General features: G+C 45.5%; 5 protein-coding genes across 10 annotated transcripts; 2 read left to right on the forward strand and 3 right to left on the reverse strand.

The window, feature by feature from the left end:
- Positions 1-24: 24 nt before the first annotated feature.
- Positions 25-1974, forward strand: LOC109483770. Of its 2 annotated transcripts, XM_019786857.1 has the most exons (3): positions 25-103; positions 526-1342; positions 1558-1974. In XM_019786857.1, the coding sequence occupies exons 2-3, from the start codon at positions 623-625 to the stop codon at positions 1753-1755; spliced, it is 918 nt and encodes a 305-aa protein (XP_019642416.1). In that variant the 5' UTR covers positions 25-103; positions 526-622; the 3' UTR covers positions 1756-1974. The 2 variants fall into 2 exon arrangements, with proteins under 2 accessions (XP_019642416.1, XP_019642415.1); XM_019786856.1 differs by having other exon boundaries at positions 40-1342.
- A 909-nt stretch (positions 1975-2883) lies between these two features.
- On the reverse strand, positions 2884-5629 carry LOC109483771. 5 transcript variants are annotated; one of them, XM_019786861.1, is made up of 3 exons: positions 5413-5629; positions 4012-4828; positions 2884-3790 (listed from the first exon to the last, which is right to left on the reverse strand). In XM_019786861.1, exons 2-3 carry the CDS (start codon positions 4732-4734, stop codon positions 3656-3658), a joined length of 858 nt encoding a protein of 285 aa, XP_019642420.1. In that variant the 5' UTR covers positions 4735-4828; positions 5413-5629; the 3' UTR covers positions 2884-3655. The 5 variants fall into 5 exon arrangements, with proteins under 5 accessions (XP_019642420.1, XP_019642419.1, XP_019642418.1 ...); XM_019786860.1 differs by having other exon boundaries at positions 5275-5629; XM_019786859.1 differs by having other exon boundaries at positions 4012-4815; positions 5413-5622.
- An 800-nt stretch (positions 5630-6429) lies between these two features.
- LOC109483769 (zinc finger protein-like 1 homolog) lies at positions 6430-10994 on the forward strand. The gene is made up of 7 exons (XM_019786855.1): positions 6430-6648; positions 7352-7463; positions 7726-7919; positions 8085-8151; positions 8337-8567; positions 8922-9048; positions 9354-10994. The coding sequence occupies exons 1-7, from the start codon at positions 6547-6549 to the stop codon at positions 9565-9567; spliced, it is 1047 nt and encodes a 348-aa protein (XP_019642414.1). The 5' UTR covers positions 6430-6546; the 3' UTR covers positions 9568-10994.
- Positions 10995-11139: 145 nt separating this feature from the next.
- On the reverse strand, positions 11140-12803 carry LOC109483774. Its single transcript, XM_019786864.1, has 3 exons — positions 12218-12803; positions 11963-12068; positions 11140-11571 (listed from the first exon to the last, which is right to left on the reverse strand). Exons 1-3 carry the CDS (start codon positions 12371-12373, stop codon positions 11471-11473), a joined length of 363 nt encoding a protein of 120 aa, XP_019642423.1. The 5' UTR covers positions 12374-12803; the 3' UTR covers positions 11140-11470.
- A 179-nt stretch (positions 12804-12982) lies between these two features.
- LOC109483829 (TPR and ankyrin repeat-containing protein 1-like) lies at positions 12983-21651 on the reverse strand. Its single transcript, XM_019786978.1, is given in 6 exon segments — positions 12983-15989; positions 15991-16802; positions 17327-17685; positions 17801-17954; positions 18111-18278; positions 18393-21651. Coding segments are annotated over 6 exon segments (7491 nt in total). The 5' UTR covers positions 21543-21651; the 3' UTR covers positions 12983-13141.
- Between the last annotated feature and the right edge of the window lie 176 nt (positions 21652-21827).

The raw sequence follows: 21827 nt of genomic DNA on the forward strand, positions 1-21827 counted from the left end.
CCACAGATAGGGAAGGGGGCGGAGCTAACCTGTCAGTCAGTCCCCGACTTCGGTCTTCTTACCTGTCCTGCGCGAACACCTGTCTTTTCAACATGTCCGACAGGTATGTGTGTGACTTGCTAACCCTTGCTAAGGTTTCTCTCTGTTAAACATACGAATCAAACAACTGAAGATTGGTACATAGTGCCCACAGCTGTCGTTACGTTATATAAAGCTTTGTTGTCGAACTGCGCGTCGACTATGGCACTGTCCACGGTGCACTGTCACTAGAGTCAGGGATCAGGATGCTTGGTGTGTTGAGTTGTGCGCTGGGTTAAGTTACGCTTGTGCTCACAGGGTCATTGGGGGGACACCGTCTGTAGGCTTGCAATGTACATTTTGTACCTATTTTTCTTTATTTGCGGAATGTACAATGTGGAATAACACTAAATCACTGTTTATCATTTAGATACACCTTACTGTGTGTTACGTACAGTATTTGAAGAGAACAGAATGGTAGGAATGTTATTAAATCTTTTTTTACAGTTCTCTGATTTGACCTTCCGGTCGTTGACATATCTCACAGGGGGGTTCTACTGACGACCAGCTCCTATAACCATCGCCAAGGCCGTGTAGATTAAACATGGCGACCAAACAAGGAAAGAAAGTCAAGGTTGGAATAAGAACGCTCTTCTCAAGGAGACGGAAGAGGTTTTCTCGGCCCAAGGACCAAGTACGCCTTCTCAAGGAGTTGGAAGAGCCGATAACTGTCATGGGTGCCGGTGAGGAAGAGAACAATGAACTGAAATTAAACTTAAACTTAAAGACTATCCAGACGTCAGTAAATCAACCCCGGCAGCAGCCCAAACGCCGCAGTGTGAAGTTAGATGTGGGAGACCTTCTGTACGGTGGGCGGAAGGACCGAGAGTCGGAACCTTCCTCCTCGGGCCACACAGCCACGTACTCCGGCGGAGAGGAAAGAACACGGCCCGGGGAGCCTGACCAAGACTTGGACCTGAGACTTGTCACGAAGGAAGACGGTCAAGACAATTCTTGGATTAGCGCCAAGGCTACAAAGAAGGTGTTTACTGCCCAAATACATTCAGACAGTGGTGCAGGAGGAAAGACCCAACCTGGGGAAAACGTTAGGAACCCTGCCAACGGCGGTGCAGGAAACTCAACACGTCCGGACAGGAAACTGAGCGAAGGAAAGTCGAAGAAGAAACGTAAGAAAGTGAGCTTTTCAGCCACGTCTACAAAGTACATACAGCTGGAGGCCTCCCAGGAAGCCTTAGACGTCTGTGTGGTGGAAGAACAGACGATTAAAAAGAAGAAATCCAACAGAAAAAAGAAAATGAAAAAGGTAAGCCTTTTACAACAAGGGCTCTATCCAACTATTGGCACTGTCTATGTTTGATAATCTTGCTTTATAAGCATTTATCTTAACCAATTATTCAACCATGTTGTCAATCCTCGTGTTGTCATTCATTCGGTCAATTTGACAGTCATGACATTGGTGCGTTTGGAAGGCACATAGCGCTAACATCAGTGTATTGCTTATACATGTACCTTGTACAGAGAATCCGCAAGGCGGCGCAGCTGAGCTGGCGGTACCTGGTGGCAGGCTTCAGGAACATGACGATGGTGACGCCGTTCTACGTCACCAGCGACACGATGCAGAGCGTGTACTCACCGCAGTACAACACTAGCCTGGTCACCCCTATGTACATGACGTCATACACGGGAGATGATGGGTACACACAGAGGTATCCATGAGGATTTGTGGTGCATCGTATGATACAACGCCGGAAAGGAAAAATAACTTAAAGACACCAAATTGACTTAAAGCTTGATGATCGTCGACGTTTCAATTGAACTTTTTGCTGTCTATCCAATACAGTTTCATATGCGGATTAAAGGGCATGCACCGGTCTGTGTCTACACTGTCGTGGCATCTTAGTTTTTTCCTAGATCCTGCATAACTTTGAAAGTTATAGAAATTTCTTCTCCGGTTCAAAGTACATTGTAACCAAGAATTCCGAGATTTCATACCTCCATGAAATATGGGCTTGATATGTAAATATAAATTTCCTCTTTAATTATGCAAATTACCTCTGCATTAGCATGATATATGCATCATGATGTATGTTAACTTTTGATTAACTTACAGATGTCCCAAGTATGACATTCCCATTATTCACCATTAAGAAATCATAGATTTTTTGCATAGATTATGCAAATTATGTCATATTTGCATAATTAGTATCTGTTGATGTTCTGCCTGCCATAGGTTGCATACATTACATGTATGAAAGTAGTATAATGTAAAACACTGCAATAATAGAATTTCCTCATTAATTATGCAAATTAAGTCCTCATTTGCATAATTTGCATTTAATCATGTACATCTCTCTCCCAGCTACCTACACACCAAAAATTATGAAAATATGTTGTTCCTATCTGGACTTATTGGCTTTTAAACATTTCGCCCGAAAGTCCCCTGCAGTTCCAGAACAAGCTGGTAGGGGGACCAAACTCACACCACTTATTCCTGACAGGAAAAGCAATCTGTCACCAAAACATCAAGACCACAGCATGTTCAGGACAAAAGATACAAAAACCGGAAGTTCTGCTGCAGTACCAAGGTCATCCACCAGGAGGCCCATATTTGACCTTGACGTTTGTCTTCCTAAGACTTACCAACATACCAAATATCATCATAATCCATAAAGGCGTTCTGAAGTTATGCTGACCACAAAGTTGCGGAAACACACACAGACATACATACATACATACATACATACAGACAGACGCCGCCGAAAACAATACCTCCATTTTTCATGGAGGTAATAACTGTTCGATGGCTAGAAGCTAGAAGACAGTCAATCAGAGCAGACAAAGGCGGTCTTGTCAACATTTAATTCGATTCAAATTATTGTCCAAATAACTTGTGTATGCTACATCGTCTAAAATAAACTGTATCATCTGCACTGCAGAATGTAGTATCTTAGCAAGCCTTAAAAGATATAGCTGGAAGGTTCAATTTGCCTCTGACCTTAAAAATTCAACTACTTTCACACATCCTTCTAACAAGGCACTTCATCATTTTTTTTTAAACAAAGACAACTCTTTCACAAAAAATAAATCTATATATTGTATGTAGTGAATTACATATAGAATTATCCAAGGATTTGGTAGAATATTGTATAAATTTAAAAAAACTCACTAGGACTACTAGTATTACACTTGCGGGAAGACAGTTCTTTATATGATTATTTCATGGCATGCAACTAAAATCAGTCTTATTCGCTTAAGATGAGTCATAGCCACAAAGTATACATTGACTACAATCATTATATCACACTGTACCGTCTCTCGTCTAGTTGCACCATGTATGTAATAAGTTGTGAGTAACTAAACTACGCTGATAAAAACACCAGCTTTTAATTCGTTTGATTTATATTAAGTCTCTGTGTGTGTGTTGTGATCATATCATCCAAAAGGTTTTAATCAGAATTCATTAGTCCATCCATCCCTATACATAATTTTCGATCCTCACTCAACTTAATTAGGGCTCTGTCCTTGACTAAGTACTGTTTTCTTCCTCAAAAATTCCCGGCCTTGTTGTCATACCTGAAGAGCAAATCTTCGTCAGCTCCAGCCATGGTAACAGTTGTCAGGGGTAACTGGGCCGCGGTGTGTACATGCTCTCCACGGTGGTCGTGGTAACGTAGAACGGCGTTGCCAACGTCATGTTCTGGAAGCCCGCCATCAGGTACCGCCAGCTCAGCCGCGCCGCCTTGCGGACTCTCTGTGAAAGGCACAAGACCCTGGCATCACGTACTGAACATTAACAGGTGGGGTGTTAAAACGATGAAGGGGTAAGGTTCCTAACTATGTGTGCTGTTACCTTGACTACCCAATCGTTTGCTTGGTGACCGATCGATAAGGCTGTTCATTGATTGATGAATTCAATCCTCAGAAAGACCTCAGATGGTTGGATAAAGCTTTACTAGTATTTCAAAATCGTACCTTTCTTATTTTCTTCTTCTTGGATTTCTTCTTTTTGATCGTTTGTTCTTCCACCACATAGATGTCTAAGGTTTCCTGGGAGGCCTCCAGCTGTATGTACTTGGTAGACGTGGGTGAGAAGGTCACTTTCTTACGTTTCTTCTTCGACTTTCCTTCTCCTTTCTTGGAAAACGAGAGCTCCTCTGTCCCTGACTGTGGCCCAGTGTTCTTCATGACGTGTTTGTCAGACTGGGTCCCATTTTCTGCACCACTACTGTCCGTGTGAACTTCAGCAGAAAACACCTTCTCGGCAGTCTTAGTGTCACTCGAAGAATTTTCTTCCTCGTCTTCCTTCGTGACAAGTCTCAGGCCCAAGTCTTGTTCTTCCCCGGGCCGTGCCCTCTCTTCTCCGTCGGTGTCTGGGGCCGTTTGGTCCGAGGAGAAAGGTTCTGTCTCTCGGTCCTGCTGCCCGCCCTGCCCACCGTACAGAAGGTCTCCCACATCTAACTTCACACTGCGGCGTTTGGGCTGCTGCTGTGAGTGACTTACTACCGTCTGATTAACCTCTAAATCTAAGTACAATCCTTTGCTCTCTTCCACGTCGTCGCCTAAAGTTGTTATTGACTCGTCCGACTCCTTACGTACGGGGGCACGTTCCTTGGACTTGGAGAACTTCTTATACTTGTTCCTCGAGAACAGATTCCTAACTTTGAATTTGACCTTCTTTCCTTGCTTTGTCGCCATTTTTAAATGGAAACCCGGCGGGCGTCGTTGTTGTCAGCGGCACCCCCGACCTGGGGTCAACGACCGGGAGACTGCAGAGTACTGTGAAAAGACACTGTCACTGGATATTTAATAAGATTACCAACACACAGTGCATGTCTTCATAAGTTACACGGGGACATCCTAAGCGATACGCTCTAAAACCTGCCATTACCTACGTACCTTCTATATTGTTCACTCGGAGCTCAAGCAAAATCGGGATATCTTGGAAACCTGTGGGAAGTCTTCAGTTCCCACTTACTGATTCTGTACACACGATCATGAAATCCTTCACACAACTTACATCACGCTGCCCCTTCTCATCCTTGGCTGTGAAATATTCAACTCGCGACTCCACAACAAATCAAATATCTTAGTAGTTCTCCGGAAGACTCTCTGCTGTGACTTTTGTCCGAAAGGTTTGATAAAGGCACAGATTTGTCAGTTTAAATGAGACAAAACATAGTTAAGCTTCCGTATCTGCCCGCTATGTAAACACGATCTTTAGACGTTCAAACTTACAATATTCATCCCACGGCTCCACAACAAACGTCTAGTGGTGATCACGAAGTAGTGGTCTTCAGTATCCACATGGTTTTTAACGATAAAGAGTTGCAAGTTTAAGGCCTGCGACAAACTAACCTAAGCTGCTCTACGTACCTGTCCGACATGTTGGAAAGGTGCGTCAGGTGTTTACACAGGCCAGGTGAGACAACGCTACCTGGGCGGTGATTGACAGGTTTGCTCCGCCCCCTCCCCTATCCCGGGGGTGCGGGTCACGCATGTCCAGACCTCCATAGTTCCTAACAGGTCATGGATACTAGAATCCGGCAAACATAGGATCAATAATTGACCAGGAGAGTAAAGGTAACTTTTACCCTCCGGCAACTTGATCAAACCCTATTATTCCACCCTCATTTGGTTAAATGTTACCGTTTTTCAGCCTGCATTGTTCGCCTTCATTTAGACCCCTATGTGGCAATATACTAGAAGCATATCATGTGTGGTACCAGGCTCATTTTGCTAGTAATTTTGCGAGTCGTGCATATATAACTAGACGAACAGAGGGGAAAATCCGCACCACTGGACCTGCAAAACACCACAAAAGTCATGAAATCAACCCGGATCCTCATATGTATACACGTGCACGTCAGTGTGGAGATTAAATATCGACTACTGATAACGTCACATGTATGAATATTGAATGCCACCCGCACCTACTGATGATCTGGAAGATGTCGTCTGTTTATAGCATGGCTACACAATTTTACAGTACATTAATTTGAACCAACAAAACGGATATCACGCCTTTACGACTATTAATAAACACTACATCTGTGTTAAATTCAATCACTCGTCCGCAGGCTTCAGATTCCCCATGGACAAACTACTCAGCAAATACACCTGCAAAGCTAGGGTAAACAACCTAAAATAGGGATAAACCTGGATTATCTAAAATTTCCAAGGGAAAACAGAGAAATGTTCACGAAAACTATTCATTTTTTCCGAATCGCGAAAGGACTAGGATAGGGCTATGAAAACTTTATAAATCTGGGGATTGAAGTGGCGGATACCTCTGAAGTACAAAGTATCTAATATGCAGTTCACATTACAATCGCTAGAGAACGCTCTTCGTTGATTGGGACATGCCCATCTCGACCCCTGCGCGGTGACCCTGCGCTCATGCTCAGGGGACGTGGAACCCAGGAAGCTGAGAGTGTGTCACACAGGTTTGGTTAAAAAAATTAAGCACTTTCTCTCTAAAACAGGCGGTATTCTACTGATTTGGCCGACATGGGACTCTGCAAGTGTCCCAAGAAGAAAGTGACGAACCTGTTTTGCTTCGAGCACAGAGTCAACGTGTGCGAACACTGCCTAGTTTCCAACCATCCGAAGGTGGGTTGCTTCGCTCCTATCAGTCAGTGTGTCGATTGTGGTCGTGCATGACATGTCGTCTGTTCGTTTGTCTGAGCGCTAGTCGTTTGGGTTGAAATTATGTCTTCAGATTTAAAAGAAACTGGACAAGCTCTCCTATTTCAAACGCCATCTCGTATAAATTCCAGTCCTGTGGACCGAAAAGAAGTTATTTTTCTGAACACACCTGTGACCGGAACGTTTCAGAAGTGAAAATTATTTGTCTATGAGGGGAGGGGCGAGAGGAGTACTAGTAGCGCGATCGATGAAATTCTTTTCGCCTTCACAGCTTCCCCGCACCTGTGTGTGGACAGTTGGGAAAGTATTGCAGACACCGTGTATCCCACAAGTACCTGACGTCACTGGATTGGCCAGAACGTGCATAACTAGTCCAAAAATAGAAAATTATGGTTTTAAAAATATGTAACAAATGTTCAAGTCCTGAACTACCAAGGCACGCCTCACATGGCTTAGATTGTGTGAAATGTTTGTCTGTTCTCCACACATGTACATGGAGGCAGGAAATTGAAGGAAGAGTTTCACAGCTGCAGCACAACACTACACCCCTGCCTCTGCCCTTCCAACAACAGCTGCACAGCAAACCTCCTCCCAGCTGCATATCAACAACCATTATCCAATCACTCCCTTGACCATTGCAACATCCTCTGCTTTTTTTTCCCCACAGTGCATCGTGCAGTCCTACCTGCAGTGGTTACAGGACAGTGACTACAGCCCACAGTGCAACCTGTGTGGAGGGGCCTTAGCAGACGGAGATGTGGTTAGACTTATTTGTTATGGTGAGTCCCCTGCAAAAGTGGAAGTGATCTTGAACCAGGTTAGCTAAATGAACAGTTGGTCTTCTCTTCTACTGGTCATGACAGACAATGACAGATGCTATGTATAGTATTTTTAGGTTCATAATATTTTGTACCAGGGAAATTCCCCTAGCTTTTTTTTAAAGTACTCAAGTACAATGAACAGTGGAAAGGGGATTGCAACCTTTCCTTTATTGAAATGGTGCCACAAAGTAACATTCCTTTTATACCTGTTATGTTGCAGATGTGTTCCACTGGTCCTGTCTGAACAGTTATGCCCAGACACTGCCGGCCAACACGGCACCTGCAGGCTACACCTGCCCCAAGTGTAACAGTGGAGTCTTCCCCCCACCCAACATGGTATCACCTGTGGCTGACACCCTGAAGACGTGGCTGTCACAAGTGAACTGGGCAAGGGCTGGGCTGGGCCTGCCATTGGTAAGGCTGAGGCCAGTGTTCTAGCTTTTAAGTGATTTACACCCCCTATGTTGCAATTCAGGCCACCTACGCTGTGATATGGGCCACCTATTCTGTCATTAGGGCCATCTATGCTGTGATTTGGGCTTATGATTGTGTTGATATAGAGACTATTTCTCCCCACAGATAGAGGAACACACACCTAGTACAGTACAGGAGACAGAGAGAATAGAAGACTTACCTGCCACCACTGGTGAGTATAGCTACACTTCCTTAGAAGGGAAAACAAAGTATGCATTTCCAATGCATTGCTACTGTACTACAGAATTGTTCCAGACCTGCAACAGTACCCGATAAATGAATTTACAGTAAGATAGACTAGTTGTTGTTGGTTTATACAGGTGAGAAGATAACAATGTCTTTGTGTCCCATATCCAGTTAGAACAGATGCAGACATGTCGGGTATGGTGGATCCCACCTACCTGCAGACCAGACCCAGCATGAACGGCCCCGCCCACGACAACACTGACCACGCCCGACAACAGCAGAACAGCTTCAGCCCCGCCCCTAGCAAGCCAGCAGTCTCGACCAATCACAAACCTCCACACAGCACAGCCATCAACATGTCCCACCTCCAGACACCTGCAGGGTTCTCTGCTGGAGTTAACGGTGGGTCAGGTGTTTATGGTTCTTTAAGTATGAAAAATCGTTTTACATGCACTGCAGGTGCTTCATGTCCCATAAAAGGGCATGGCATAATACACTACTGTTAAAGTTGTTATACTAACCACTTTCTACCTCTACATAAGAACCATCTGGTCGTAGATGTACAGTCAAACCTGTGGTAGTGACCATTGATCCAAGTATTAAGAATCCTGTCTGCAGATGTCACTTGTCTACTGGGATCATTTTCTTGAAGTCCTGTGAGTGGTCACTATAGACAGGTTTGAAGTTCTTTCACATGTGCTGGAGGTGTTGCTCTCTTGTATCTCAAATTTGAACCATTGTGACTGCCATTTCCAGACTCGTACTCTCCCAGGAAACTGTTTGACTCTACGAAGGACGACGAGCGGAGAAACACGTCGTTTGACCATGACGAGAACAAGTACAAGCGGAGATCAGCGCTGAACTGGTTCTCCAGGTGGTTCAAGTAAGTTTGTTTGTTTGTTTAGTTGTTTGAAGACAAGAATAGGCACAAGACTTGTTCTTTAAGTGGTCTGCTTATATTGGCCCAGACCTGAACCTGAACAAGTTTGGCAAATCATCTGTAAGTCTAGGGAACCACCTTATTGGAAAATTGTTGTCTTTGTATGAGGGTTTACATATTTTAATCTTGAAATGGAGTACTATTTATCACTACAAGTTTTTCAGATTTTCAAGTGCTAAATTGTCTGCTATGAATAAACTTATTAGATACACAGTCCTAATTTCCATTGGTCATTTTCCCTCTGACAGGTCTGTAGCAGGGACACAGAAGAAGGACCCAGATGCGAACCTGAAGAGGTTTATCGTGATGATGGTGCTGGGACTCATCGCGTTCCTGACCTTCATCGTCATCATGACCCGCGTGGGTCGGGCGGCCGCGGAGAACGACCCCTTCCTGGACCCCATGGCAAACCCCAACATCAGGGTCGGTCACGACATGGGTCACCTGGAGGGCCCCCAGTGAAAAATTGCCCTTTTCCTCTGCCTAAAACTTTGTGTCCACAGCACAGCAACCTAAATTTGGGGCCGCACCAATGCATTTTTGTGGTTCTTTTTCTTCAGCTTAAAGTGAGAGAAAAATTAGCAAAAGGTCAAAAAAGAAAACAAGAGCTGGCAGGATTTTGCCTGCAGGCTGTTTTCATGTTGATTTTCCAGTGTTTTCATTGGAACCAAGAAATTGAATTTTTTTGGCCTTAGATACAACAGCTTCTAATTATTATTAATGTTTTCTTTGCTGTTGATTAGTTAACTGGGTTACAGAAGGTGGAGGTTCGTAAACATCATGGAAATTAGATGATTTTGAAAAAAATATACATTTTCCTAAAACATACTTGTCTTTAAGCATCAAAGTTTGGGTTTGCCAGAACCAGATTTCCCTGTTTTTTCTTTTTATTTGCCACACATGCACACACAGTGGTGGCTTTGTGTAAGTCTGGCTGAAAGATACCTGAAAAGCATTGCTCTGTTACTAGCCTCCACCAGGCCTTCCTAAGGGGTTGTGGATAGCCGAATTCTGCAAAAAGTGGGTCACTAATTGGCCAGGCAAGTGAGTCTGCGGTAAGGATAATGTTTCCTACTCGGGCAAATGCAAACTCCCCTGGCAAATCATTCTACCTATAGCCAGCATAGTTAGTCTTGTACAGCTGGGTTATACAGTGTTTTATGATACATGTATACACAAATTTTATGTTTGGGTAGTGGTCAATGTTGTACATCTTGTTGAATTAACCAGGAGAGAGGAACTTGTTGTAATATGATAAAAATTATTATTGCATGTTTTAAATTCAACTTAAGTGTCCAGGAAAGCTAGGCCTCATATTTTTTTAATGCCTCAGAATACATAAAAGTGATGAATAATATGACATTACAAAAATGTAATGTTTAATACCGTAACTCATTCAACTTCTTTTACTGAGTATTTTAAAAAGTTTTCCTGTAGAGAATCCTGCCCCCACTTTTTTTTTGCTATGTAACTAAACAGACTCTCCCAAAGCTGCTTCTTACTACTGTAAATACTGTATATATATCATGTTGTCCATATTAGCACAGCAGATTATGTAGCTGCACCTCAACAAGCTTAATGTGCAATGTAGGAAAACTACTATAGCTCCCCCTGATTTTGAATTGGTTTTGCCCAGAATAAATTAAAATTAAAAGTGTCAAGGAAGGTTCAGGTTGGTAGATACCACTTTCAGACATGTAGGCGAGATTGTCATGGCCTTGGACGTAACAGCCAATGAAAATGGCTGCTGTGAGATTTGAATTATCTTGATATGTAAACAATATTGTGACCATGAACCGAGGATTGTTGAGTCTAATGACTAAATATTGTACATGTATAAGCCACACCAGGAAAGTTCTGACTATATTAAATAATGTTATACATTCTGATGTGTGCGTTCTGTATTGTTGACTTTCAGTTATGATCATTTCTCTACTTATGGGGAATTTTGTATTGCGTCCAAGAATAGCTATAAGGCGTTACATTGCATAAAAGTGGTAAATGATATCGATCCCCAAGCAACATGCTGTTTTCATATATTAGTGAAATATTACCTCTTACGTACAAGCAGCATTCCACTGTGTCAAAAGGATGGAGGTAAATTTTGCTAGCTTAGAAGAATATTTGCCATTGACGAATGTGTGAGGTATAACAAGGTTTGAAAGGAAACGTGCATCCAAAATCTACTGTAATCCACTGATATCAAGCAGTTTGGGTTTCCTGTATGTTCCACGGGATTCATTTCGTTCAGCAGTTCGCAGTATAATCCCTGATGACACCCCACAGAAAAAAAGTTTGTTTCCACGGTCAGGGAACTGCAGATATACCCCCAGCCTGTAGGTGGCGGTGTTGTAACATGCACCTGTCACTTGCCGGAATCTGTGAACTGCAGGTACGCTTCCGGTCGGTAGGTGATGACCAGTAACTCCATCGTCATACGCGCGATGAACAGCACGAAGTTTAATCCTGAAAAGAAAGAAAACAAAAGCACATGGAGTTTTACCGACCCTAGTCCTACTAGCAAATAGGCCTTACTCTGACAGAGACAACTTTCCAGCCAGCCTTTCTGGTAACAGCCGTCGCTTCCAGAGAGAAGTGGAGGAAACCAATTCCCGGCGTGCGCCAATCGACCAGGGCGGGCAGGCAACACCCCAGCACCGTGGAGAGATACCGTGGAGCTCCCGATGGTATGGCTGTTGTCAGGCTACATGTACTTTAACTGATCTCAAGTTTGAAGCATCGATGCTTTTATGTGGTATTTCTATTTGACTATTATATATAAAGCGTCGAAAATATCCCCAACAAACTCAAACTGTTTGAATGGAAAGAAAATTAAAGTTATGACCACGTGACCCACCTAGTGAAACTACCGCTAACATGTGTTCCCCTGCCTCGGTGGCTCCAGCCTGGGTGGTGTACACGTAACCAAGCAACGCCGTGTAGAACGCCAAGATGTGGATTACCTGCAGGACGCGAAGGGTTAGAAACAGAGTCAGAGGCGGTGGTTAGTTGAGACTGAGACACGAAAACTCGGCAAACATAAGTTAAGTTTGTATGTGCTTTGAGTAAGGAATTTGATAATGAATAAATATTTCTTCAAGCAGATACCTACCAAAACTGTGAAGATGAAGTTCTGTGTCGTGACGCCGGGCTCCTGTGTGTGCAGGTAGACCACCACGTCGTAGATCGCGGCGCCCAACAAGACGAAGAACAAGACGTAAGACACAAGGATGAAAGTCTCCTTCTTAGACAAGCGCGACTTGGCCATTCACGCGGGCGTCGTGCGCTGCTGGCATCCTCGGTCAGCCCTCAGCAGAAGAAAGACCGGTCCTCCGGCTAAGTCATGCTTGTCGGGACGCCTCGATGGCACGGGCGTAGAGAATGAGTCTTCCGTTGCCAAGGAAATGATTGTGCAGGGCGACGTGACCTTACATGACTTTGATATAGAATGTTCTTTTCTTATCCGTGGTTCTAGAACGCCACCAACGAAACGCGCGTTGACATGGCGTTTCATCTTTCCACATGGGGGAGACCATTGAACGACTAAAAGTCTGACGGGCCCCTCCACCGCCGTCCGCCGCTCACTGATCAATAACGACTCCATCAAATTTTGAACTGGCTTCGGAGCGTTCGTTTGCAGAGGAAAAACTTTTTCCGGGGGTTAGAGGTCAGAGGCGGGAATGCTGAGTTTGGACATAACAGTTAACCTATTATTGTCTTCGTCAGAAGGACTATGAAATTGTCTCGCCGCATTGTGGGAACTGCGGATTTTGCGATATAACTCTGGCAGGCATGATTCGACGTCCATGATTTTTGGCAGGCAGATTACCGTTGTTGAGGCCGAAGTCAAGTGTAAGTTTCGGCTTCGTGGGGGGTCCGTGCGTCATGTTAATGCACCTTTTGTGTTTGTGGGTTGTTAGCAAAATAACTCAAGTATTTGTAAAATGTTGCTTATAATTTTTGGTAGACAGATTACTATTACTATTGTTGGGACCAATGTTAAGTTCGTTAATGGGCTTTGTGGGGGGTTTCGTTGTCACTGTAGCGGACCTTTTGTGTTTAGAACTTCCCCCACCACCTCTGCTTGGAGACAGCTTTTCTTCTTCCTTCTATGGCCACTCTTCTTTTTGCGTTGATGCTTCCCTGATATGTTCTTGTTCCCACCAATGGCAATGATGGAGTCCTCGTCGTCGAGGTTGCCGAACTCTTTCCCTTCTTCATCCACCATTGTTGCTAACGCACCCTCTTCAGCGACCTGTTTCTCTATGCGACGCTTTGCTCCGCTAAAGGCATCCAGAGCCTCTTCTACTTCGCGAAGTGCTTTGGAGGCATCGTGTCTCTTGCTCCAAGCACATTCATCTTTTATCTTCTCTAGCAGCTTCCAAAGTAAGTCGTTTGCTGTCTTTACCCTCTGGATTTCCAACGTGACGGCTCCTTCTTTGTCGGTTTCTGCTTCCGGTATGAACTTGTCAAGCAGGTCCTGGACTCTAACCACACCCGTGGTGTAGAATTGCTTGAAGAGACCAAACTCGCTAAGATTCTCTGAATGTTTGTAATCCTGCAAATGCTTCTCGCGAGTAATGACATCTCGCTTCTTCACTTCTTCTTCTGCTTTAGTATCTCCAGCACCTTCGTCCCATTCTTCCCTTTCCTGATCTTCTTCCCGGTCTTGCACCTCATCTCGGATATGCGGACGAGATTCGAAGGTGACGCCGCAGATTCGACACCCCGTGTCGTCAAGTTTGAATTCACGCAGATCGTCACGCTGCGCTGACATTTGCCGTTCGACGTTTGCAATCCTGTGTGATAATTCTGTCGCATCCTTCTTAGGCCAGACTTTGCGGTGTGAGCGCCAAAACTTCTGGATTTTGCTCGCTGCCTTCTGCTTTCGTTCTTCATCAGCTTGTTGTTGCCGAATCCTCTCATACATATCGCCACCACCAACCAACTCTTCTTCCTCTTCCTCTTCACTTTCAATGATGACGTCATCCTCTTTTTGGCCATAATACTCCTCCCCTTCTTCATCATCCTGTGAAGCGTCTTCCATCTCTGCAATGTCAATTCCTGCGCTGCCCTGTGGCGCGGGCACGAGGACGTCAACGTTAGACGTCTCGCACACGTCGGTGTGTGCGCGGGCACTTCCTGAGCTGTCGTGGACTTCAGTTACAGCATCATCATCGTCGTGGATCCGGGATTCTAACGGTACCTTTTGCCAAAAGCATCCGATAAACATTTCAGGTTTCACTTCCTCAAAGTTAAGTCCTTTGTAGATACCTCTCGTCCCTCTGTCAGGGTATCTCCAGAAGCAGTGCCGTAGGTGTTCCTGGTCCCTGGCCTTCAGCAGGTCTTTCAGAACGAACGCAACATCGCGTATTCCATTGGCTGCTCTTGTTTTTCTGACGGCATCCGCAAGTCTTTGCGGAAAGTGCTTCTTGATGCTGATCTTGTACAGAACTTTCCGCAAAGGCAACTCTGCATCCCTTGGCACAGGCCCACCACAACCGCAAATCAGCACTAATGCCAAGATGAAGACTCTTTCCATCTCCCCGCTGTCGGCATAGTCAGGGACGTTTGGACGGAAGACATCATCGATGACGTTAAACTGCGGATATTTCTCGCCTTGGCAAATGATGTTTATGATGAACCAAATGCACTCTTCAACCTTCCTGAGGATCACGTCCTTCTTGAAAGGGAGTCGTTGGATGGCCGAATAGATAAAGCCTTTATCCCTGCTCCACAGGCGATCACACAAATGGACCATAGAGATGTAACTCGCAGGGAGACAGAGCATCATGTGTTGATTCATCTTGGCATACATGGAGTAACAGATTACAAGAAGTAGCTCCAAGAAGAAGCAAGTGTTTGCAAAGGATGGAATCAGTGGCTCCAGTGCCCTCTTCGCCAAGAAACCCATGAAGGCCTTCATTTTGCCTAATGAAGACAGAATGTCTCCTCTTTCGTAGATGTTTTCGACGAATTCCTCTAGTCTTCTCATGAAACTGAAGAACAAAGGAGGATTTCGACCTACCTTATCGCAGATCATACCAATGTGCCGCGGGATCCTCTCAGGGTGAAGTCTTTTCATGGCCTTCTCTTCGAACCCCTTCTCAGTAGACACGAGAAGACTCGAAAAGTTATTTGGCGGTTCTTTGGCTAGTAGAAACAGGTTGGCAATCTTGATCAACAGGTCCGTGTTTGATCTTTGGTCGCTGGGACTGGCGGAATCCCACAGAGACTGGGCATAGTCACGAATACACAAGGTGACGATTGCATCACCCTGGAACTTGCTGAAAACCTCTTTGACTAGTGGGGACTTTTCAGTGAGAAGCCTTTGATGGCCGTGTGTTGGAAAGAGGATGTAGTACAGGTCATCGCATAACCTGCTTCTCTCTGCACCACGATCACTGTGGACAGCAACAGCCTGTTGTACCGTTTCCCAAGGACTGGTTTTGATTGCCTCATATCCCCGGTCGAAGACTCCATGAACCTTTATGAGAAGGACTGTTGCTTCCAGAAAAGACATTAGAGTGCCCTTGTCATATGGTCGGTGTTGGTAGGCACAATCATCTCCTTTCGGGCAACGCAAACCAGCAGTGTAGAAAGAACATACTCTATTGCTTGTTGCAATTGTCTGTAACATCAGTCGGAGTTTCTCCTTGAACTGTTCTGCGTTTCGGAGGAGGTCACTGGCCATGTATGCCCTTGCTTCATGAATGCTCATCTTCTTTGTGGACTCGCTTCTCCCTGACGACCCTATGTCAATGATATCTAAAATTCGCGGTTCTTCAGAGGCATTAAATGTCGTATTGCTGACGTCTGTGCATTTCACTCCGTAGAACAGATCACAAGTCGTTAGCCATTCCTGCTCTGCGCACTGTCACCCTAGCGAGCAGGAGAGCCCTTACAAGACTAAAGAGGCTTTCCAGCCGCACAAGGATGACTCGAATTTCTTTCAACGATAAGGTCCTCCTTTTCTGTATCAGCAGGGTCGCCGCTTCTGTAGCTCCTGGTATGTTCGTCCCGAAGAGCTGGATTGCACTTCTGAGCGTGCACTCGTCGCCTGTCAAGTCTCCAAGCATCATCATAGCTTCGGCTTTGCGCTCAGTGTTGTCACATATGGTATATAGCTTCATACACCTTATCAGGTTGTCCTTGGTCTCTTGAATGCCAACGGTTCTATTCTTCGTCTGCTTCCGACTTTGGTAGAGGAGACAGTCAGCTACAAACTCCGGATTCTGGTGAGGATCTGCTGCTTTGGCGGCAGCCTCAAACTCTCCCACTGATTTCAGCAACTCGGCCGCTTCCTGGCCCCTTTCTTCTTCTTTCAGAAGCGCTGCTGCCTCCATCACACGACCATACTTCTTGAGAAGGGTTAGACGGGTATCAACGGGTAGGCGGTTGAGGCAAGAGACCATTTTCTCCTCTTCTACGTGCTTGTGGTAGTGGTCAATGGCTGCCAGGAGAAGGTTATCTGGTGTGTGAATGGGTGCTGTAACAACAACAGTAGGATCCAGACCCTTCTGTTTGCACTTGTTTTGCAACTTGACGTACTGCTCAGACACGTCTGCGGCAGCTTCAAACTCATCAACGCTTCTCAAGAAATTTACCGCCTTCTTGAAGTTTCCGGCTTGCACGAAGCAGCGACTGGCGTCCACCTTCATGTTTTCTTTTTGGTATAGGTACGCAGCGCTTGAAAACTAGGTACAAAAGCAAATGTATAATTTGCTTAGTCCTCAGAATTTAGACAATGGTACTATACTATCTGTAAAACCGTCGATGCAGGCCATGTTTTATATGCAGAGACCAATTCAAATAGAAGTAAGTACTTTACTAACATCCTGCAAGACACTTTTTCCTTCTTGTGGTAGTTCACTGTGTACATACCTGACATCGCCATACCGCTTCAAGGTTGTCGCAGGTTATCCAAAATGATATGGGCATCATACACATTTTCTTCATATTGAATATTGCCCAAAGTATCTGGTAAATACCTGGTGACATCTGTACAGCAGCAACATGAACTCAGCGGCTATTGGTTTCCTTTTATAGTTCTGTTCTCGCTTATTAGATGTAACGTCATTTTAACATGGGCTTGTAAATACAGTATAGCTACATATGGCTGTGATGATATATTACTAAGGTTTATACCTTGAAGAGCAAGAGCGAGGACTAAGATGTAAAGCTTGCACTTATTGTGAGTGGATGAAAAGTTTCAACATACCTCCCCAAGTCGTTCAAATAGCTTGGCTGCCAGTTGGTAGTCCCTTGAGTTGGTGAGGCACCTGGCTGCTCTGACCAGGGCCTCCCTGTCGTCCACATGGTTTCCGCTTTGCAAGAAGAGGTCCGCTGCCTCTAGGAACCTCTGTCTTATCCTGTGCTTCTCTCTTGTCGTGGCAGCGTCTTGGCTGGCCTGATGAGCGAGATGCTGTGCCAAGGCCATTTTCTCCTTCTTCGGATCTCCTCCTTTCTTGAAGAAGTCTAAGGCGATTTCCCATCTCTCCTTTTTGTAGAAGTACTCACCACGTTGACACCATTCTTCAGGCGTGGACTCCTTCACAAAGATGTTGGAGGAGAGCTGACCTGGGAAGGATGTTTAAGAATTGTTGGTAATGATATCTAATATTGTTGGCAACGACACCATAACAACGCCATTGTCTGCCATAGACAGTTACTTAATAAAAATGTCAGCACTCACCTTGCTCATCCCGTTGTGGCTCTTCGACAAACTGCTCTGCAAGGAAATACTTGAACATTGGCGCATGCTTAGTTGGGTCTTCGTCGAAGATCCAGACGTTCACCCTCGCACGAGTGATGGCAGTGTACAAGTTCTTCAGCTCAGAGTTCAACACCTAAACGGGAAAATATTCATGCGTCCTTTGGTGAAATACACAGCAGAATTGAACACAAAAAAGGGAAAAGAAAAGATTAGTCAAAGGACTCATTGAACGCTCCATTCGTCATTCAACACACAAGTTTCTTGTGAATAGAGACACAAGACTTAATACCTTGTGCTTCTCCGGATTGAAGTCGAGTGGCCTGGCTTGTGCGACAGCACTGCTCTGGTCATCATCAATTTTCAGCAGTCCTTCCGATCTCACCTGTGACTGTACCTTAGAAGCCACGACCACTTCATCGTCCATACGGGTCAGCACAACCCTCCATTCTTCGTTTGCCTACAGAGTGAATAGTACTTCTTATTTCTCCGTTATCATGTCAAGAAATGTTGAGATCATTCAAAATGTCCCAAACAACGTCGTGACTTTCAACCAGAACCCAATATTGCTTACCTGTGAATCCTTGAAGATGTTGTACAGCAACACGTCGTCGAATTCCAGCCCCTTCGATTCGTAGATAGTGAGTACCAGCGATCCGTGGAACACTTCCGGCATTTTCTTCTTAGCCTCGCTGTTTGCCACCAGGACGACCTGGTGAGCTCCGAACTCAATGGTAGACGTGACTCTACGGTTTCCCTGTAGAAGGGTGACTAAGTCGTTCTGTGAGCATCCCCGCAGCAAGAGGGGCTTGGGTCCCTCCATGATGCCTCGGTCCTTTGGTAGGTGGTCGAAGGAGAAGGGGAAGAACCGCTCCAGTAGTGTGATGACACCTGCTGCGAGGTCGAGTATGCCGCAGTGAGACCGGTAGTTGTGCGTCAGATGATACATGTCGGGTACCTGCACTGCTGTCCTCTTCCCCATCTGTTGCAGTGACTCTCTGGCCTTGTGGAACAACGTGCGGAGGTCCTTGAATCGAAAGGACACCCCTCTCATGATGCTCTGGGCCGTGTCTCCTGTGAAGAACATTTCGTTTGGGTCACGGCAGCAGCGGATCAACAGCGCAAGCTCAGCTTGGGTGAAGTCCTGTGTCTCATCCACATACACCTGGTGTATGGACCAGTCTACGTCCCCAGCATTAGCAAGTCGCTTATACAGATTGTGCACAAAGTCCAATTCGTCGAACATGTGGCGCTGTCGTTTCTCGTGCTGGTAGTCTAGGAAGATGTTATATATCTTGTCACGATTACCGGTAAACTCAGCACGCTTCTTGCCGATTTTGAGGTACTCTTCTCGGCTTAGGAATCCGTCAGTTGTATCAACAGCTTCGACAGAACCTTTGATGATTGACATGATTTCCATCCAGACTAACGTTGGGTGGTAGTCCACTCTTCCTCGATTTACCCGTTTCCACAAATCAGTGCAGAACACTTCATACGTTACTTCTTGTCGCATTGTGCGCCGGTCGTGTTGGAGTCGCCCGCTATCTTCAGCTGCATCTATTGCCTCTTTCAATTTGCCAAGCTCCTTTCCACCTTCGAATTCCTCATCATCGTCAGAAGAGTCGTCTTCCAGGTCAGAATATGTAGGGATGAATGTCACCGGGCCATCATTCTCCATCCATCCGGGTATCTCTTCGGTCATACGGCCCCCATCATCTCTCTTGAAGAAGTGGGGCCCTTCCAGAGAGGCATCCAACATGAGCAACCATCGCCTGGAATCGAGAAAGAGTGGGAAGCCTGCTGGATCAACGTCCTGAAGTCTTACTGGAATCTCCTCATCCTGGTTAGCTTCAAGGTATTTTTGAGCTGCTTCAGTTCCATGACAAAGCTCCCGAAAGTTCTTTCCAACCTCGCTGCACAGTACGGCGTTCTTCGTCACAAAGATCTGATGAAGGTGCTCAACCTCCTGCTCACCAGTTTCCAGATTCTCTCCGGGTTCAGGTTCTTTCCAGTCACGTTTGGTCATCTCCGAGTGGAGTGATTCGTCCCCATCATCGACTTTCTCCACGGAGAGGTCCACTTTGGGTCTTGAATGATACGTTTGGAGACTGTGGCTGTCCTCGTCGTGGACATTTACATTCTTTTTGTCTTTTGTAGAAGTCTCCTCTTCAGATCCACTATCTTCGTCTGGAATGACACCTGATTCTTCCCCATTTTCTTCATTGTCATTTTCCTCGCTTCCTTTGTTGCGCCGTGGAATGTACGCTTTACTTTTGGGAATCCACGGTTCAAAACCATGGGCAGCACTCTTGGTCCAGTAGGACAAATACGCGTTCCAAAGACGGAATAGGCAACACGTTGTTTTCCCTGTCCCGCTTCGCCCGAGTAATAGGATCGAAGAGGGGGGCTGAGCGTTCAGATGGACAATGGCGTGTTCCAGGTCGGTCACTTTGAAGGGAAACTCCACCGGCAGGCTGTCGTCTCGAAGGATATTGTTGACCAGGGAGGATGAAAAGCAATAGAACTTGAGAATGTTGTACTCATTGTCGTTCGAACTGGCCACAGGGAAGAACTGCTGTTCCTCTGGGATCTCTTTAGGACTGGTGGTGACTTCTTTCTCAGTAAACAACATTGGGAGCCTATCCTTTGCTGTTGGACCTGATTTGAATTGCAGGTTTGTACGTCCTATGAGATTCTTTTTTGCGATGGGCATGCTGCCTTTGCCCCGCACAAATGACTTCACTGCCTGCTGGATAGCACGGTCAAGGTCATCATGATGAAGCACAATATCCCACAGTCGGATGATCTCTGTGTAGATTCGACCCCCGGAGGTCAGAGTGGTGCACTCTTCTGCTTGTTGTACCCCCTTCAACCATTTTGCTGGATCATCGCTGAGGCGTGGGGAAAAGGCAATAGCTAGCTCCCACAGGATCCTGGAAGCTTTGTCTATTTTTGCTTCAAACAACTGCATTCCTTCTTCTTGTGGTGGCCCGCGAACCTTCTTGGTCAAGTTATTGATCCACTCTCCCTTTGCAAGTCGGTTTACCTTCTCTACGACGCGTTTCTTTATATCGTAGGGAAAACTCTTCTTCTTCAGAATCTTCTTTACCTTATCAGTACATTCCACTTCCCATGGCAGATCTTTGTCAAAAACATCGTACCTGGTGTCTGCCGTTGGTAGCTCCTTAGCTTCCTCTGGCTTAGCACAACTTTCTGGTGGTTTTACTTCCTGAGCCACGGTGTATAGTGACTGGTCAGCCTCTGTTTTCTCGTCTGGGTCCTGTGGCTTGCCTTGTAACTGTTCGTCGTCTGGCCTTGTGCACGGTACTGGGGTTGTGGTCTGGTAGGGTTTCTGCCTAACACGACGAAGAAGCCTCTCTTCAGTTTCCTCCTTACTTGGCAATGGAATGGTTAAAATGGAACCAAGAATACGGGTTTTAATGCATTCTTTGTCTGATTTCTTCTTTGCTTTAGATGATGCCTTTCCTTCTGCCGACGTTTTACTGTCCCCTGCCGCTGCTGCGTCCTCCCAGCTGCCTACGATTTGGGCAGCACGGTTGCTTGTCGTACGTTCATCCGTCCTGTGGGAGGTAGCATTTTTAGCGTTGTCCCGACGTTTTTTTGGTTCTGTTTCTTTCTTGATGCGTGGTTTCAAAAGCTGTCTTCTACGATCGCCCTCTTTTAGGTAGTCGAGCGGAGTCCCAGCACGTTCAAATGGAGTCATGTGTGCTTTGGTCTGCTTAGCTACATGTTTAGATGTACGCGGAGGAACAAGTTGTTGACTGGGCTGTGCTCGGCTTGCCGTTGGCGGTGTGGAGCTTTTCAGTGCTCCCCGAACTGCAAAAAAGTCGTCATACTGTAACGTTACTTCATTGTTATAATCTTCAACCAACATTTAAATCTAATTTGATTGTGTAGCTTTGGTGGCATGTTCAGCTTTATTGCTGAGTCATGATAGTTATAGCAGATTTGTTTGATGCATACCTACAAACTAATGGCATCGCGGCCA

This window comes from Branchiostoma belcheri, unplaced genomic scaffold (genome assembly GCF_001625305.1).
Source record: "Branchiostoma belcheri isolate BF01 breed outbred unplaced genomic scaffold, Haploidv18h27 scaffold66, whole genome shotgun sequence".
Taxonomy (NCBI): Eukaryota; Metazoa; Chordata; class Leptocardii; order Amphioxiformes; family Branchiostomatidae; genus Branchiostoma; species Branchiostoma belcheri.

Bases quoted from the DNA above. Each gene is read 5' to 3' on its own strand.
- LOC109483770 (XM_019786857.1), top strand. From the start codon at position 623: ATGGCGACCAAACAAGGAAAGAAAGTCAAGGTTGGAATAAGAACGCTC. The intron at 1,343-1,557 runs GTAAGCCTTTTA...TACCTTGTACAG, and splicing joins GAAAAAAGAAAATGAAAAAG to AGAATCCGCAAGGCGGCGCA.
- LOC109483771 (XM_019786861.1), bottom strand. From the start codon at position 4,734: ATGGCGACAAAGCAAGGAAAGAAGGTCAAATTCAAAGTTAGGAATCTG. The intron at 3,791-4,011 runs GTACGATTTTGA...TGCCTTTCACAG, and splicing joins AGAAGAAGAAAATAAGAAAG to AGAGTCCGCAAGGCGGCGCG.
- LOC109483769 (XM_019786855.1), top strand. From the start codon at position 6,547: ATGGGACTCTGCAAGTGTCCCAAGAAGAAAGTGACGAACCTGTTTTGC. The intron at 6,649-7,351 runs GTGGGTTGCTTC...TTTTCCCCACAG, and splicing joins TAGTTTCCAACCATCCGAAG to TGCATCGTGCAGTCCTACCT. The intron at 9,049-9,353 runs GTAAGTTTGTTT...TCCCTCTGACAG, and splicing joins TGGTTCTCCAGGTGGTTCAA to GTCTGTAGCAGGGACACAGA.
- LOC109483774 (XM_019786864.1), bottom strand. From the start codon at position 12,373: ATGGCCAAGTCGCGCTTGTCTAAGAAGGAGACTTTCATCCTTGTGTCT. The intron at 12,069-12,217 runs GTAGGTATCTGC...CGCGTCCTGCAG, and splicing joins ACTTCATCTTCACAGTTTTG to GTAATCCACATCTTGGCGTT. The intron at 11,572-11,962 runs GTGGGTCACGTG...CTTTCTTTTCAG, and splicing joins GTTAGCGGTAGTTTCACTAG to GATTAAACTTCGTGCTGTTC.